We start from the raw sequence: 14151 nt of genomic DNA, 5'->3' as shown, positions 1-14151 counted from the left end.
CATTTTGTTCGCATAAAAAAATATGCAAAAAACAAAACACCCCCACCCCAGAAAACATCACAATGCAAAATAAACAAATACACACAATGGTACACTGAATATGACGTCGTGACAGGTTTCACACACATATATGCATGTACATGAATATGTGGTTATGAAACCTCTCAAACCCTGTCATTTCACAACCCCACACTATATTCATACTAATACACACTACATACTATATTCTGTAGTAGTTTAGTATACGCGTGAGACCTGTAAATACCATGACCACATTGGCGACAATTCTGTACACAAATTGTGCATACAGAATATTACATTTATAAACCAAGGTGAAAGAAAATGGTTAATTTCTTCAGAAATTAAATCCTGACAATTTTAATGTATATTAAAAAGAAGCAGCGAAGATATAAGAGAACTTTTATGTCTGAATAAAACAATATAACGAATACAGGCAAATCAGCAGTGTTATCCATTCTGTATACAGTGGTCACAAGACAAAAAAAACAAACAAAAAAAACAACACACACACAAACACACACACACACATACAAACTTGCACACATTCATCATCATCATCATCATCATCATCTCCACCTTACAGAAATTATAAGAGAATAAAACCAGAAGCCCAGAAAGCAAAGCAACAGACTTCCTCCACTAACTGAAGTATGTGAAAAGCAAAGCATTTCTGACAGCGTGGATTTTGTAAGTTTGTCTAAATGTAGGTGTTTTTTTGTTTGTTTGTTTTTGCTTTTTATCTATAGAGGCACAAAATCAGGCTTCCGAGTCACAGTGAGGCTTTGAAAAAAGTGTCAGCTACGTGTGTTGACTTTTATAATGCTCACATACACACAAACACGCGCACACACAATTTAATGCACACAAATTACCACACGCTCATACCTGCACACCACCTTAAAATTAAAAAGAAATTGTCAAGTTTCCAATGAGAAAAACAGCAGTTACAACACATACAGAAACTGCAGAACACCTCATTACTGTTAATACATATGCACTGTGTATAATAATAATAATAAAATAATATAATTTCCAGTTGGATTGCAATTGAAAAGAGTGAGAATTATTTGATTGGCTCAGAACAGAGAGGTCTAGATGTAGCCAACAGACTTAGATACCTTTTACCCCAAATTACCTTGGTATAGATGAATGGCATATAAAGCGCTCACAAGCGTACACCCATTTAGTCTCACACGCATATACACACACACACACACACAGTTCATGGAGGGTATGTGAAAAGCAGTGTTTGCTACCAACCACTGTGGGCTTTTCACTTCTGGCCGTTAACGTCTGATTGAGACAGCATTGATGAACTGATAGGAGATTAGCCTTCAGTGACAGATGCACAGATAAGTCTTTGCAAATCCAGGAAAAAAAAAAAAGAAAGATGCTCCATTCATACACTTTAATAACCATCACTCCTTACAACCAACACAATATTATCCTCATATACTCATTTAACAAATTCAAGAAATATTTTTTGAGTATATATACATATCTAGATAATAGATAAATATATCTATACCACTCTCTCTTTTTTTCCTTTTTTCTTTTTTATATATTTTTTTGAAGAACCGGACGTCGTGGGGGTGGATAACATTGTGAAAACTTTGAGAATTACATTGAAGTGCCACTGGGGAAACTCAACAGACATTTATAACAGACTCACCTGATGCTAAAACTGCTTTTACTTTTTGGATTGAGAGGTAAAGCTGGAGGAGGACTGGGATTGAACAATAGATGAAGTTTGACTTGGGACTTTAAAACCTTTTAATGCACATGTATGCACATACATGCAGGCAAAGAATTCACACACACTCATACACACAAACGCTCTCGTTCTCACACACACCCCCACAAATGCATGCACACACACGCGCTGAGATTCCCGTCCCATGCCCTACTCTGTGTGTTACTAGGAAACGCTCGCCCACTCTCAGTTTTGGTGTCCCCCCTCCCCCAGATCCTCCTGAGTGCCTGTGCACTGCTGGCTGCTGAGGTGGGCGTGTCTTACAGGTGTTAGTCTCGCTATTGGTGCTTTTTCTGAAATAGTCCCATCTCCCCCCAGCGGCAACCCGTCAGTTTTGCCGAGAGGGACGTCTCAGTCCCCAAGGATGCTCTTCACAAAGCTAGCGACGTCGGTGTCTTTGGAGTCATGGAGGGTGAAAAAGGGATGTTCCTGGTTGTAGAAAAGATTTGAAATGTCAATATTGTGCTAAATGTTGTGCTCACAAAAAAAGCACAATTGCATTGTATATACTTTTATATATGAAAAAATAATAATAATACTTGCGTTTACAAAAATAACATGGACAATAATGTTGTTGTTTTTTCTATATATTCTAAAAATGCTGGAGTGCAAAAGTCTGAGTGTCTGTGAGAGGGAGAGAGAGTGAGAGAGTGAGTGAGTGAGAGTGTGAGTGAGTGCGAGTGAGTGAGTGTGAATAAGTGCAAGTGCGAGTGAGTAAGTGCGAGTGAGTAAGTGCGAGTGCGTGAGTGAGTGTATGTGCGAGTGAGTGTAAGTGCGAGTGAGTGAGTGTAAGTGCAAGTGCGAGTGCGAGTGAAAGTGCGAGTGAGTGAGTGTAAGTGCGAGTACGAGTGAGTGCAAGTGCTAGTGAGTGTAAGTGCGAGTGAGTGAGTGAGTGTAAGTGTGAGTGAGTGTAAGTGCGAGTGAGTGCAAGTGCGAGTGAGTGCAAGTGCGCGTGAGTGCAAGTGCGAGTGAGTGAGTGCGAGTGAGTGCGAGTGCGAGTGCGAGTGAGTGAGTGAGTGAGTGCGAGTGAGTGCGTGCGAGTGAGTGAGTGCGAGTGAGTGTGAGTGAGTGTAAGTGCGAGTGAGTGTAAGTGCAAGTGAGTGAGAGTGCGAGTGAGTGCGAGTGAGAGTGAGTGCGAGTGCGAGTGCGTGCAAGTGCGAGTGAGGGTGAGTGCGAGTGAAAGTGCGAGTGAGTGAGTGTAAGTGCGAGTGAGTGAGTGTAAGTGTGAGTGAGTGTAAGTGCGAGTGAGTGTCAGTGCGAGTGAGTGAGTGTAAGTGCGAGTGAGTGTCAGTGCGAGTGAGTGTCAGTGCGAGTGAGTGCGAGTGCGAGTGAGTGCAAGTGCGAGTGAGTGCGAGTGAGTGTGAGTGAGGGTGAGTGTAAGTGCGAGTGAGTGCGAGTGAGGGTGAGTGCGAGTGAGTGTAAGTGCGAGTTAGTGTAAGTGCGAGTGAGTGCAAGTGCGAGTGAGTGAGTGCGAGTGAGAGTGAGTGCGAGTGAGTGAGTGCGAGTGAGTGAGTGCTAGTGAGTGTAAGTGCGAGTGCGAGTGAGGGTGAGTGCGAGTGAGGGTGAGTGCGAGTGAGTGCGAGTGAGTGCGAGTGAGTGTAAGTGCGAGTGAGTGTAAGTGCGAGTGAGTGAAAGTGCGAGTGAGTGTAAGTGAAAGTGCGAGTGAGTGTAAGTGAAAGTGCGAGTGAGTGTAAGTGAAAGTGCGAGTGAGTGTAAGTGAAAGTGCGAGTGAGTGTAAGTGAAAGTGCGAGTGAGTGAGTGAGTGTAAGTGCGAGTGAGTGAGTGAGTGTAAGTGCGAGTGAGTGAGTGTAAGTGCGAGTGAGTGAGTGTAAGTGCGAGTGAGTGCTAGTGAGTGTAAGTGCGAGTGAGGGTGAGTGCGAGTGAGGGCGAGTGCGAGTGAGTGTAAGTGCGAGTGAGTGTGAGTGCGAGTGAGGGCGAGTGCAAGTGCGAGTGAGTGTAAGTGAAAGTGCGAGTGAGTGTAAGTGAAAGTGCAAGTGAGTGTAAGTGCAAGTGCAAGTGAGTGTAAGTGCAAGTGCAAGTGAGTGAGTGTGTGTAAGTGCGAGTGAGTGAGTGAGTGTAAGTGCGAGTGAGTGAGTGAGTGAGTGTAAGTGCGAGTGAGTGAGTGAGTGTAAGTGCGAGTGAGTGTAAGTGCGAGTGAGTGAGTGAGTGTAAGTGCGAGTGAGTGAGTGAGTGAGTGTAAGTGCGAGTGAGTGAGTGTAAGTGCGAGTGAGTGAGTGTAAGTGCGAGTGAGTGAGAGTGTAAGTGCGAGTGAGCGCGAGAGAGTGTGTGTCTGATTCCGTGTGTGTGTGTGCGAGAGTGAGTGAGAGAGAGAGTGTCTGTCTGTCTGTGAGAGTGAGTGAGTGTAAGTGAGTGTGTCTGTGAGAGTGTATAAATGTATGAGAGAGAGTGATTGCTTGAGTGTGTGAGTGAGTGAGAGTGAGTGAGTGAGTAAGTGAGTGTGTGCGAGTAAGTGTGTGAGTGAGTTTCTAATTAGGAAAATGCAAAACACACATTTCCAGAGATTTCAGACCTTTGGACCCCACTGTATGTTAAAAAGAAAATAAATATAGACCATACTTAATGTACTGCAACAGTTTTATTCATTTCCACCATTTTTGAGGTTTTGAAAAGTGATGATTTTAAACATGAATATTTCATTTAAATATACAAGGTATTCAAAAATGATTACAATAGATTTAGATAAATTACATTACGTTAAACTGCAGTCAACTACCAACCAGCATCATATAACTACTTCAAAATGAACATCACTACGAGCTAATAGGGAGAAGGTACAACTTTGAATTGAAAGCGCAAGTCTGACATCTAAAGGACAATCCAGGGAAGTGCTTGTTATAAAAAAAAAAAAGATTGAAAGAAAAACTGTCAGCATCATACTCACCATTAGTTCTGTGTAAGTTGGCCGCTCTTTGGAATTCTTCCTTAAGCTGAAACACAACCAGAGAAAAGCAAAGCACGTGCATGTTAGAAATGCGCAACAAATTATCACAAGTGCAGCAGGACAACGCAAAAACCGTAGCAGCATGCTGCATGCTGTGGCCTCCATGCATGCAGCATGCTGTGGCCTCCAGTACTTCCCCTCACAATGTGACAGAGAGGATGCAATCAGGGCTTCTACATCCTGTTCGCTTTCCTACTTCACAATGCAGTCAATGTATGTGTAGTGTGTGTGTGCGTGCGTAGGCTACAGGTTTACTGAGCGCGTTTTCACTTTCACGAAACTATGTGGTGTCAGCATTGTTCCAGAGAATTACTATTCTACAGTATCTCGAGTCATAGTCATCCTACAAACAAAAGCCATTGAGAAAACATCCTGTGCGAACGTATACACATCATTTACATATATTAATAGCCATCTAAGATTACCTAATCACAACAGTTCAGTGATTATATCACTTGATGAAACTATTGCATTTATAAGTTTAGTGCTTTGAAAATGTCAGGGTGATTATATACACTACAGTGCAAAGGTTTGGGTTTGGTAAGATAAAAAAGAAATTAGCATCTTGTACTTAAAAAGGCATTACTACAGTAATATTGTGAAATATTACTGCTAACTTTCTATTTGAATACATTTTAAAATGAAATTTTATGGCAAAGCTGAATTTTCACTATTACTCCAGTTTTCAATCTCACATGATTTTTCGGAAAATCACCATATTTTTCTTAAGAAACATTCATTTTTATTATCCACATTATTGAGATGCTGAACATTTTTGTGAAGAGAATACATTTTTTTTTTTAACAAAATCTCTCTTTTAAAGGTATAGTTTACCCAAAAATTTGCCCATGATTTACTCACCCTCAAGCTATCCCAGATGTATGACACTCTTCTTTTAGACGAATACAATTGAAGTTATACTAAAAATGTCCTGGTAAATCGAAGCATTATAATGGCAAGTGAATGGGAGTCGGAAATTTGAAGTCCAAAAATACATCCATCCATTATGCAAGGTTCCCACACTGGTTAACTTCTAATTCAAGGACCTTTCAAGGACTTTTCAGGTCCACTACCCTCAAATTCAAGGACTTAATGTGGGGACACATGTCAAGTGAAAGCAAGGTTACATCGCGTTACCTTGTAAGATACATTGTTACAGTTTTCATGTGTCAAACAACTATGCAATGAAGCATTTATTTATGCCCATATGACACAGATCTGATATTCTATTTGTCGTATTTCTGTTTTGCATAAAACTAAAGTATTCAGTACAAATATTTGGTACATCTTACACTGGATTAAAAAATTGGATTAAAAAATGGATTTTATTGAAAAGAGCTTAGGCTCATGCAAACAGAAGTTTTAAGTTATATGAATGCGCTTTTAAGTGTATCTTGCCTGATGGGTTTAAATTATCTTAAATAAACCTATTCAACATTAAATATTTCCGAAACAGATTATCAAAAATGTTTTATGTTTATTGAACCAAAATATGGAGTCACTGACTAAACATATTTGGGTTTGGTGTAAGCACTGAAAATGTTAAGGTACCATTGTAGCAGTTTCGTGCATGCGTGAACCACATGGCATCGTACAACACCGTACATCGTCCAAGTACCTCACGCGGGAAACACTTAACAGATCCACAAACTTGTAAGGATTTCAAGGACCTGTGAGAACCCTGATTATAAAAGTAATCCACATGGCTCCTACTAAAGTGAAGCGATGCATTTGTGTAAGGAAAATATTCAATTTAGAGAAAAAGCGAGAGCCATTACTGCGAGAGCCGTTACACTTACCTCAAAAGTTGAATACAGAAGGCGGTCCGCCAGTAGCTAGATATTTTACTTCATAAAGTTTGAAATATGGATATATTTTTCTTACACAAACCCATGAAATCATGAAATATTTGTCTTGATTTGAAAGAAGAATGTCATATACACCTAGGATGGGGCTTGAGGGGGAGTAAATCATGGGGTGATTTAAAAACATTTTTGGGTGAACTATCCCTTTAAATCTTTTGTAACATTTATAAATGTCTTTAAGGCACTTTTGGTCAAATTAAAGTGTCTTTGCTTTAAAAAAAAAAGGTTTAAAATGTGCACTACGCAACTTTTCCGTCTGCTAGAGGGCGCCTATTCAAAACTAAGGTGTAGTTTGATGACGGCAAGTTTGAGCGCAGCATCTTGGGACGTGTGGTCTTCACCTCACAGCCGGTGGAAAAGAATCGGGATAGGACTCGGGCAGAAATCATGTTGATGGATGCGATTATTAACATTAATTTTCTTACAATTTACAAATTAGGGATGAAATGGTATGGCAATTTTCACATCACGGTTATAGTGACCTAAGTTATCCCGGTTATCAATATCATCACGGTTTTGTTCAAATGAGATAGTGTTCAAAAAGAGCCAATGCACACTGAAAACATTTCAAACAACAAATAAATTAAGCAGCTCTATGCACTTTTTTAAAGCAAGATTCTATTTTTGGCTTTCCTTCCTTATATTGGCCGTCGTCCATAGCACCACATAATGCTTAAATAATAATTCAAGCAATATTCTTATTAGTGTCCTATCAGCTATGACGCATTTAAATCTAGCATATTTTGTGTACAAGCCCAATCAGTATCCCAGTAAAAAAATCATATCCATTTTTCATATGATTTGACAGTTTATTTGATTAAATATCAAATATCCAAAAGGTGTGCATTATACCCGACACCTAGATGAACACTTTACAGTCCGGTTTATACAAACGCGCATACCAATGTTGTAGGTAACTTTAGAGACGGTCTCTAATTTTGCGAATCTCAAACATCAAGCCAACTTTATGCCAGTCATATCAGATGCGCTATGGTTCTGCTGTGTTTGTTTTAAACTATTTTCGCTGCTGAAATAGAACAAAAACATTCAAGCGTATGCTGAATGAATCTCCTGCGTACATCACACGTTCATCTCTGCTTTGAGTGCAGATTTCAGTGAATGAGTGCGCGCTCTGAAAATAACTCCGGTAATCCGAACGCATCTAAATGATTAGACATTGCATTCAATAAACTCAATAGAAACACGTGTGTTATAATGCACAACGCGATTATAACAGATGGCTTTTGAGAAGCCTATAATAAGTAGATGACTATAGCAACAGCAACCTGGTGGGTGACTGTGTTACACACTTACACGCCACATCCGAAATACACCAAACAAACGGCGGTTATGTCATGTCAAGCTCTGATTATTATTCCTTAAATGTCACCCTAGTCGTGTCTGAATGTGTCCCCATTACAAATAGTTGGAAACATTTGGGATATTGTAATAACTCAATTGAACAAAATATATAACACTGGTCTTATGTTTTTTGTGTGGATATTTTACAGCAAAATACTGCATAGTGCACCTTTAATATCTTTTTTTTTTTTGTAATAAAAAGGAATTCATCCCAACTTCGCAAAGTTTTAACAACACTAAAAATTCACAACTAATGTTTACATGACAACGATGTACTAAAAAACAGGAACGCTTTTCTTTTGCGTACTCCTCAAACGCCGTTGTCATGTAAATGAACGGCCAAATTTCACAAAAAGGTTGCCATCTCCTAAATGATTATTTTTGAAATGCACATCTCAACAATAAGGATTGCCTGGAACCAGTCAATAATAGTAATATTCAAAAACAATATGTATTGGACAAGTGAAAGTTGGCATAGCTTAATGTTGAGCTCTGATGTGCAAGAGTGCAAATGTGTGTAACGGCTCGCCCACCATTGTGACGTGAAGTCCACAAACTCAGGTGAGAAGCGGTCTGCAGGCAGTTGGGGCGATGGCTCTTCCACCACCTGCTTGAGCTGCTGAAACGGCGTTCCCCATGAGTCATAGGGAAACCTCAGAATGGCCAGCTCGATCTGACGGGAGGAAAAACACACAGATCACAACAGAAACCTAGCAAACCACAACACGGCATGCTACACAGAGACAGCGGCAATGCTTTTTCATGGGTCATGTCTTTTTTTGTAAGGTGAAATTTCAAAAGTCAAGTCAGCATGTAACCAAAGTTCCTATATTCTTTTTTTCCACTGATGTGTATATTGAGTATAGTTAATGAGAGAAGAAAAGAGATGTTGCAAGAGGAGGGGAAGTTATTTAGATTAAAGATAACAGATTACGAAGACTCATGGAGGGGGAAAAAAAAAATATGCACAGATAAATCACTCATAACGAATACTGCAATATTCCACCGATTTCATAGTGATTTTAAAGCTCAAGCGAAACACTGACATTCATAGAAATATTAATAGATTTTACATGTGGAGTCTTAGGAAAGTTGTTTTATTACCTAATCATTAAACATGGGTCTATTATTATGATTATTTTTTATTAAAATGTAATAAATGAACAAGTCAACAATAAAAATAAAATATCTGAATTTTGACTAAATATTATGACAATCAAGTGACAGCTCTAATATTCAAACATAAAGTTTGAATACACATTAACAATCTGGTAAGCATTTATAAACATTATATAATGTCATTGATAAAAATAATAATAAAAAAATGACATGTTAATAATTAAGCAGCAAGTGTGAAAAGTATGAGGTCACTCTGACAGACATACCATTGTGATTCCTAAACTCCAGATATCAGACTTGACGTTGTAGCCTTTCTGATTGGTCTCCGGGTTGATTCTCTCAGGCTGTGAATGAAAAAGAAAAATGACTGATGATGCTGATTGTGGGCAAAAGAGGAAGAGGGATTTGATAAGAAGAGGCAGAGATAAGTATACTGTTTAACTCTTTCTCAGGCTTGCTCTATATTCTTGTATTTATGACACGTCTCTCTTTTTTTAGATGCATAGCATTCACACGTCTAGTGTCTACAGAGCCACATGAGCAGACTCGGAGAGCTGAAATCTGATGTGTGTGAAGAACTTTCTAGATCCATATCCTCTCTCATTCTCCGAGGACATCAGTGTCCCAATGTATGCTTTTTTTTTGAATGCCTAAGTTTTTGAAAATCTGACATTTAACAAGTTCCTATAAGGAAGCTTGTTTCCACCATACAGTAGTTCATAATTATGAATTCATAACTCACTATTTACATCTCACAAACAAGATTAAAAAATGAGATAAACTCGCAGTTAAAAAAGGTCACTGCGACATTCTCACACTGAGTGTACACCAAACAATTCTGAGAAAAGCAATCAGAATTGGCAGACAAACTCACAATTAATAATAACAACAATAATAATAATAGTGTCTTAAAAGTCTGAATTGTGAGATAAAAAGTAAATTATTGTACAACATATGTGCTTTTCACTACTTCCATATTGTATGATTGCAGAAAAAATATGTTTGAACCGAACATTTATGGAGCAACAGATTTTCTGTGTAAAATAAATCATAAAAGTGGTTGAGGTTATATATAAGGTGGCCACACACAGGGTAAAATCAGCATGGGGCAAAAAGTATTGATACAAATACTTTAGCTAAAATAATGTTTTTTATTAATGTCTAAGTTAGTACTTCTTCAAAACTATTTTTTGTTTATTTTGATTTTAAAAAAATCAGGTCATTAAAATTTTTTTAAAATATATAAACTAAATTATTTCAAAAAGTAAAGATTCTGAAAGCATTGAAGGAGATCCCATAATATTTTAATATAGATTTAGAGTAGTAACATTTTATTATATTATATTATTAATATTATATTTTTTTAATATGATTGTTTCATTATAAATATGTTGATTATCTCGAAGGTGGACACCCAACTTAATATATGATACTTACAATCTGAATCTAACCATGTCATGTCAACAAATGGAGATGTAAGCTGCTTATTATTAATATGTTAATTATTGTGCCTTTAGTCCCGAAAGCAGAAGTGCCTTTTACCCCAAATACCAAACTTACATATTCTTCCGTTATTAAAAACAATAGCTTTAATTACCATGAACAAAACTGAAAATCATTAAAAAGATTGTCTTAAATCATATTCAATAATTTATGTGATTCTCCTTTGCTACTTAAATCTAAAACAAACAAAAAAGCATAAAATATTTGATGAAATTAGCACAGATTCAACGAGATCACGTCAAAGATCAGTCACATTTCAATGCATCTTGAAGAGTGGATGTTTCGGAAAGTGCTATGGCCAGTTATTGTGCCACCTAGTGGTTCAGAGGAAAATAAAAACAAAGGTACCTTTTACCTCAGTGCACCTTTAGTCCTGTTGTACCCTATCTTTTTTTCAGTGTTATTTTTATTTTGAAACAGATTTTTTCAATAATTATGGTAAACAATTCAAACACTTTCCCGCGTTTTACTGACCATACACGTTCATATTTAAAAGACTTAAAATCAAAATTGGAAATTTAACTTTTTCAAAGCTTTTCTGTCAGATAGAGGGTGCCTACTCAAAACAAAGGTTTAAGTACAGAATCTTGGGACATGTGCTCTTCACCTTACAGCTAGTGGAAAAGAATCAGTCCATTTACCATTTAGCAGGACAGTGTTGTGGAGCTGGGCAAGGCCGCTGGAGCGATTGTTGAGCAACACAAGGCTCGTGAGTAGCGGGTCTTTTATTATGACGGGACAGTCATCGGCGCTATTTCAACGCTTCCGGTCATGAGTATGAGGTAACGGAGCTCTGTTATCATATTAGATACATTTAAGTGTTTAAAATGATGTTATGTAGTTACTCTGTACGTTAACTTGGTGGCTGCTGTGAAATGTTCACACTGCTAAGAGTAAAGTGCTTCTGCCAAATAAAACCGGAAACTGAGGGTAACGCAGATATGACACAATTGACAGGCGACTCCCTCAGACACTATGATCAGACGTCCTGGCTCATTGGTTGAAATAGCAATTTTCTCACAATTTACAAATAGTTGGAAAGATTTGGGATAGTGTAAGAATTCAACTGAACAAAATATATAACACTGGCCTAATGGTTTTTGTATATTGTACTGCAAAAATACTACTATAGTCCACCTTTAAATGATTTAAACATTAATATAATAAATATACAAAAAAAGGCATGGAATTTATATATTTCACACAGACAAAATAATAAAACATAATTATTACACACACACACACACACACACACACACACACACACACAAACATTCAATAATATAAACTTCAATAAAAAATTGATGTCACAAAATATGCATATCTTCTTTTGTTTTGCTTACCGCCATGTATGGCTTGCAGCCGGCATCCATTGTCTTCGCCACTGAATCCACAAGGTACCCACTGATGCCAAAATCACACATTTTCACCTGACCCTGCATGTTTATCAGGACGTTAGAGGGTTTCACATCTGCAGAAAGAGAGAAATCAGGAAAATCCGATGCTGACATCATTAAAAAGCAAATATACGATACTGTACTTTAGTCCCAGCATACCTCTGTGTATCACTGACAGGTTGCTGTGGAGATGCTCCAATGCTTTTACGATCTGAGACAGGAATAAAAAACATCAGGCTCATTACAGAACTGCAGGGGCTCGGGAATTACACGAAGTTAACATGAAAGAAAATGTTCAAGTGGGCATGCAAAAAAAATTTTTTTTAAATCTCTAAGCATTTAATTAGTATAAAATACATTTCATGGCATGTTTTTACTATCTCATTGATCACTTGTCCAGAAAACAAGTTACATAGGGCAAAATTGCAAGGTTGAGAATAAGTCTTGATATAAGATCATAAGCTTGCTTTTGAGAGATGCAGGAAATCAGGTGATGCTTACGGAGACGGTGATCTTGCCCAGGATGTCCTCTGGGATGATCATGCCCTTCTCATGCACCTGCTTATAGAACTTATCCAGAGAGGTGTCCATCAGCTCCATGCAGATCCACACATCACCCTGACAACACAACGAGCCAAATCAGGTTAGAGCTGGGTTGAGACAACAACAACCTTACAGAAAATTGAGACCGCAGGAAAAGACTAAATATGTTCCCATTGTAGGACTTCCTGTGGGACTTTTTTCATCGGTCAAGGTTTATACGGACACTGATTAACTGGGTTTGCTCTACCTCTCGTCTATACAATTACTATTTTGTGCTGTAGTATTAAAACTGTATAAAAATGACTGCTCAGTGTTCGGTCGTACCTCTCTGAACAGAGCTCCATAGAAGGTAACGGTGTAAAAGCAGTCGACTGTTCTCATTGAGATATCCAGATCCATCAGCAGCCGTTTCTGCTCCTGCGAGTTTACTGTGGCCCGGATCCGCTGCGTGAAACAAGTGTGTAATGTTAGTGTTTATTAAGTTTAAAAAAAAGATTACCATTTCAAATGAATGCTGTTCTTTTTAATATAATTTTTTGCTATTTTTTATCAAATAAATGCAACCTTAATGACCATATGACACTTCACAAAAATCATTAATACAATTTTTTTAAAACCTTTTGAATGGTAGTGTACATCTTCTAGCGGAAGTGTATTTAAGAAGTTGCTTAATGTTTAAATGAAAATAAAAATATTAAAAGGAATACCTTAAAAAATAAAAAATAAAAAATAAAGTGTTTAAGTTATCCGGTCAAAAGCTTGGAATTTTTAATGTTTTTGAGAAAAGATTAAGCTCATCAAGCCTGCATTTATTTGATCAAAAATATAGAAATATTATATAGAAATATAATAAAAATAAATAAATGAATAAATAAATAAAAACATGTTGTGAAATATGATTCATTTAAAATAATGGTTTTCTATTTTAAACGTACTTATTATTATTAATAATAATATTAATTCTGTCAAAGCTGTATTTTCAGCATCATTACTTCAGTCTTTAGTGTCACATGACCCTTTAGAAATCATTCAAATATGATTTATCCACGATGTTGGAAACAGGTAGTGCAGTTTTTTTATAACGTGATACTTTTTGTAAAAAAAAGTTTAAAAAAAATAGAATAAAAAGCATTTATTTAAAACAATTATTTTGTAAACATATGCACTACAACTGTATGTGGTCAGTAATTTAAGAAATTAATACTTTTATACAGCAAAGATGTGTTCAATTAATAAAACGTGTTAGTAAAGATTCATATTGTTAGAAAAGGTTTCTATTTTGAATAAATCTTTTTTTGTACTTTTTATTCATCAGTAAATCCTAAAAAAATATCAGATGTTAAAAACTAAATAAAATAAGCAGCATAACTGTTTCCAACATTGATGACCATCCAATCATCATATTAGAATGATTTCTAAAGAACCATCTGGCACTGAAGACTGGAGTTATGATGCTGAAAATTCCACTTGGCATCACAGAAATAAATTATTTTTAAGTATATTAAAATAGAAATCTATTATTTTAAATTGTAATATTTCATAATATTAAATTTTTTTCTGTATTTTTCAATCAAATAAATGGATGCTTAAGCATTCAAAAGCCAGTTCCAAAAAAAAAAAAAATTT

The 14151-nt window shown here is 36.9% G+C and overlaps 1 protein-coding gene across 1 annotated transcript in view; it reads right to left on the bottom strand.

The window, feature by feature from the left end:
* Window positions 1-403: 403 nt before the first annotated feature.
* The window catches only part of map2k6 (mitogen-activated protein kinase kinase 6), a 41864-nt gene continuing 28116 nt past the window's right edge, over window positions 404-14151 (bottom strand). Inside the window, exons 5-12 of the mRNA XM_067429403.1 lie at window positions 12850-12969; window positions 12484-12600; window positions 12142-12193; window positions 11929-12056; window positions 9349-9426; window positions 8497-8636; window positions 4677-4722; window positions 404-2203 (exon numbers count right to left, since the gene is read on the bottom strand). Of these exons, the coding sequence (XP_067285504.1) occupies window positions 2126-2203; window positions 4677-4722; window positions 8497-8636; window positions 9349-9426; window positions 11929-12056; window positions 12142-12193; window positions 12484-12600; window positions 12850-12969 (759 nt within the window). The 3' untranslated portion in view covers window positions 404-2125. The remainder of the gene's footprint in view (window positions 2204-4676; window positions 4723-8496; window positions 8637-9348; window positions 9427-11928; window positions 12057-12141; window positions 12194-12483; window positions 12601-12849; window positions 12970-14151) is intronic.

The sequence above is a fragment of the Pseudorasbora parva genome, chromosome 21 (assembly GCF_024679245.1).
Source record: "Pseudorasbora parva isolate DD20220531a chromosome 21, ASM2467924v1, whole genome shotgun sequence".
Classification (NCBI taxonomy): Eukaryota; Metazoa; Chordata; class Actinopteri; order Cypriniformes; family Gobionidae; genus Pseudorasbora; species Pseudorasbora parva.
The sequence above is the reverse complement of the archived record's forward strand: the minus strand, read 5'-3'. Positions and strand labels throughout refer to the sequence as shown.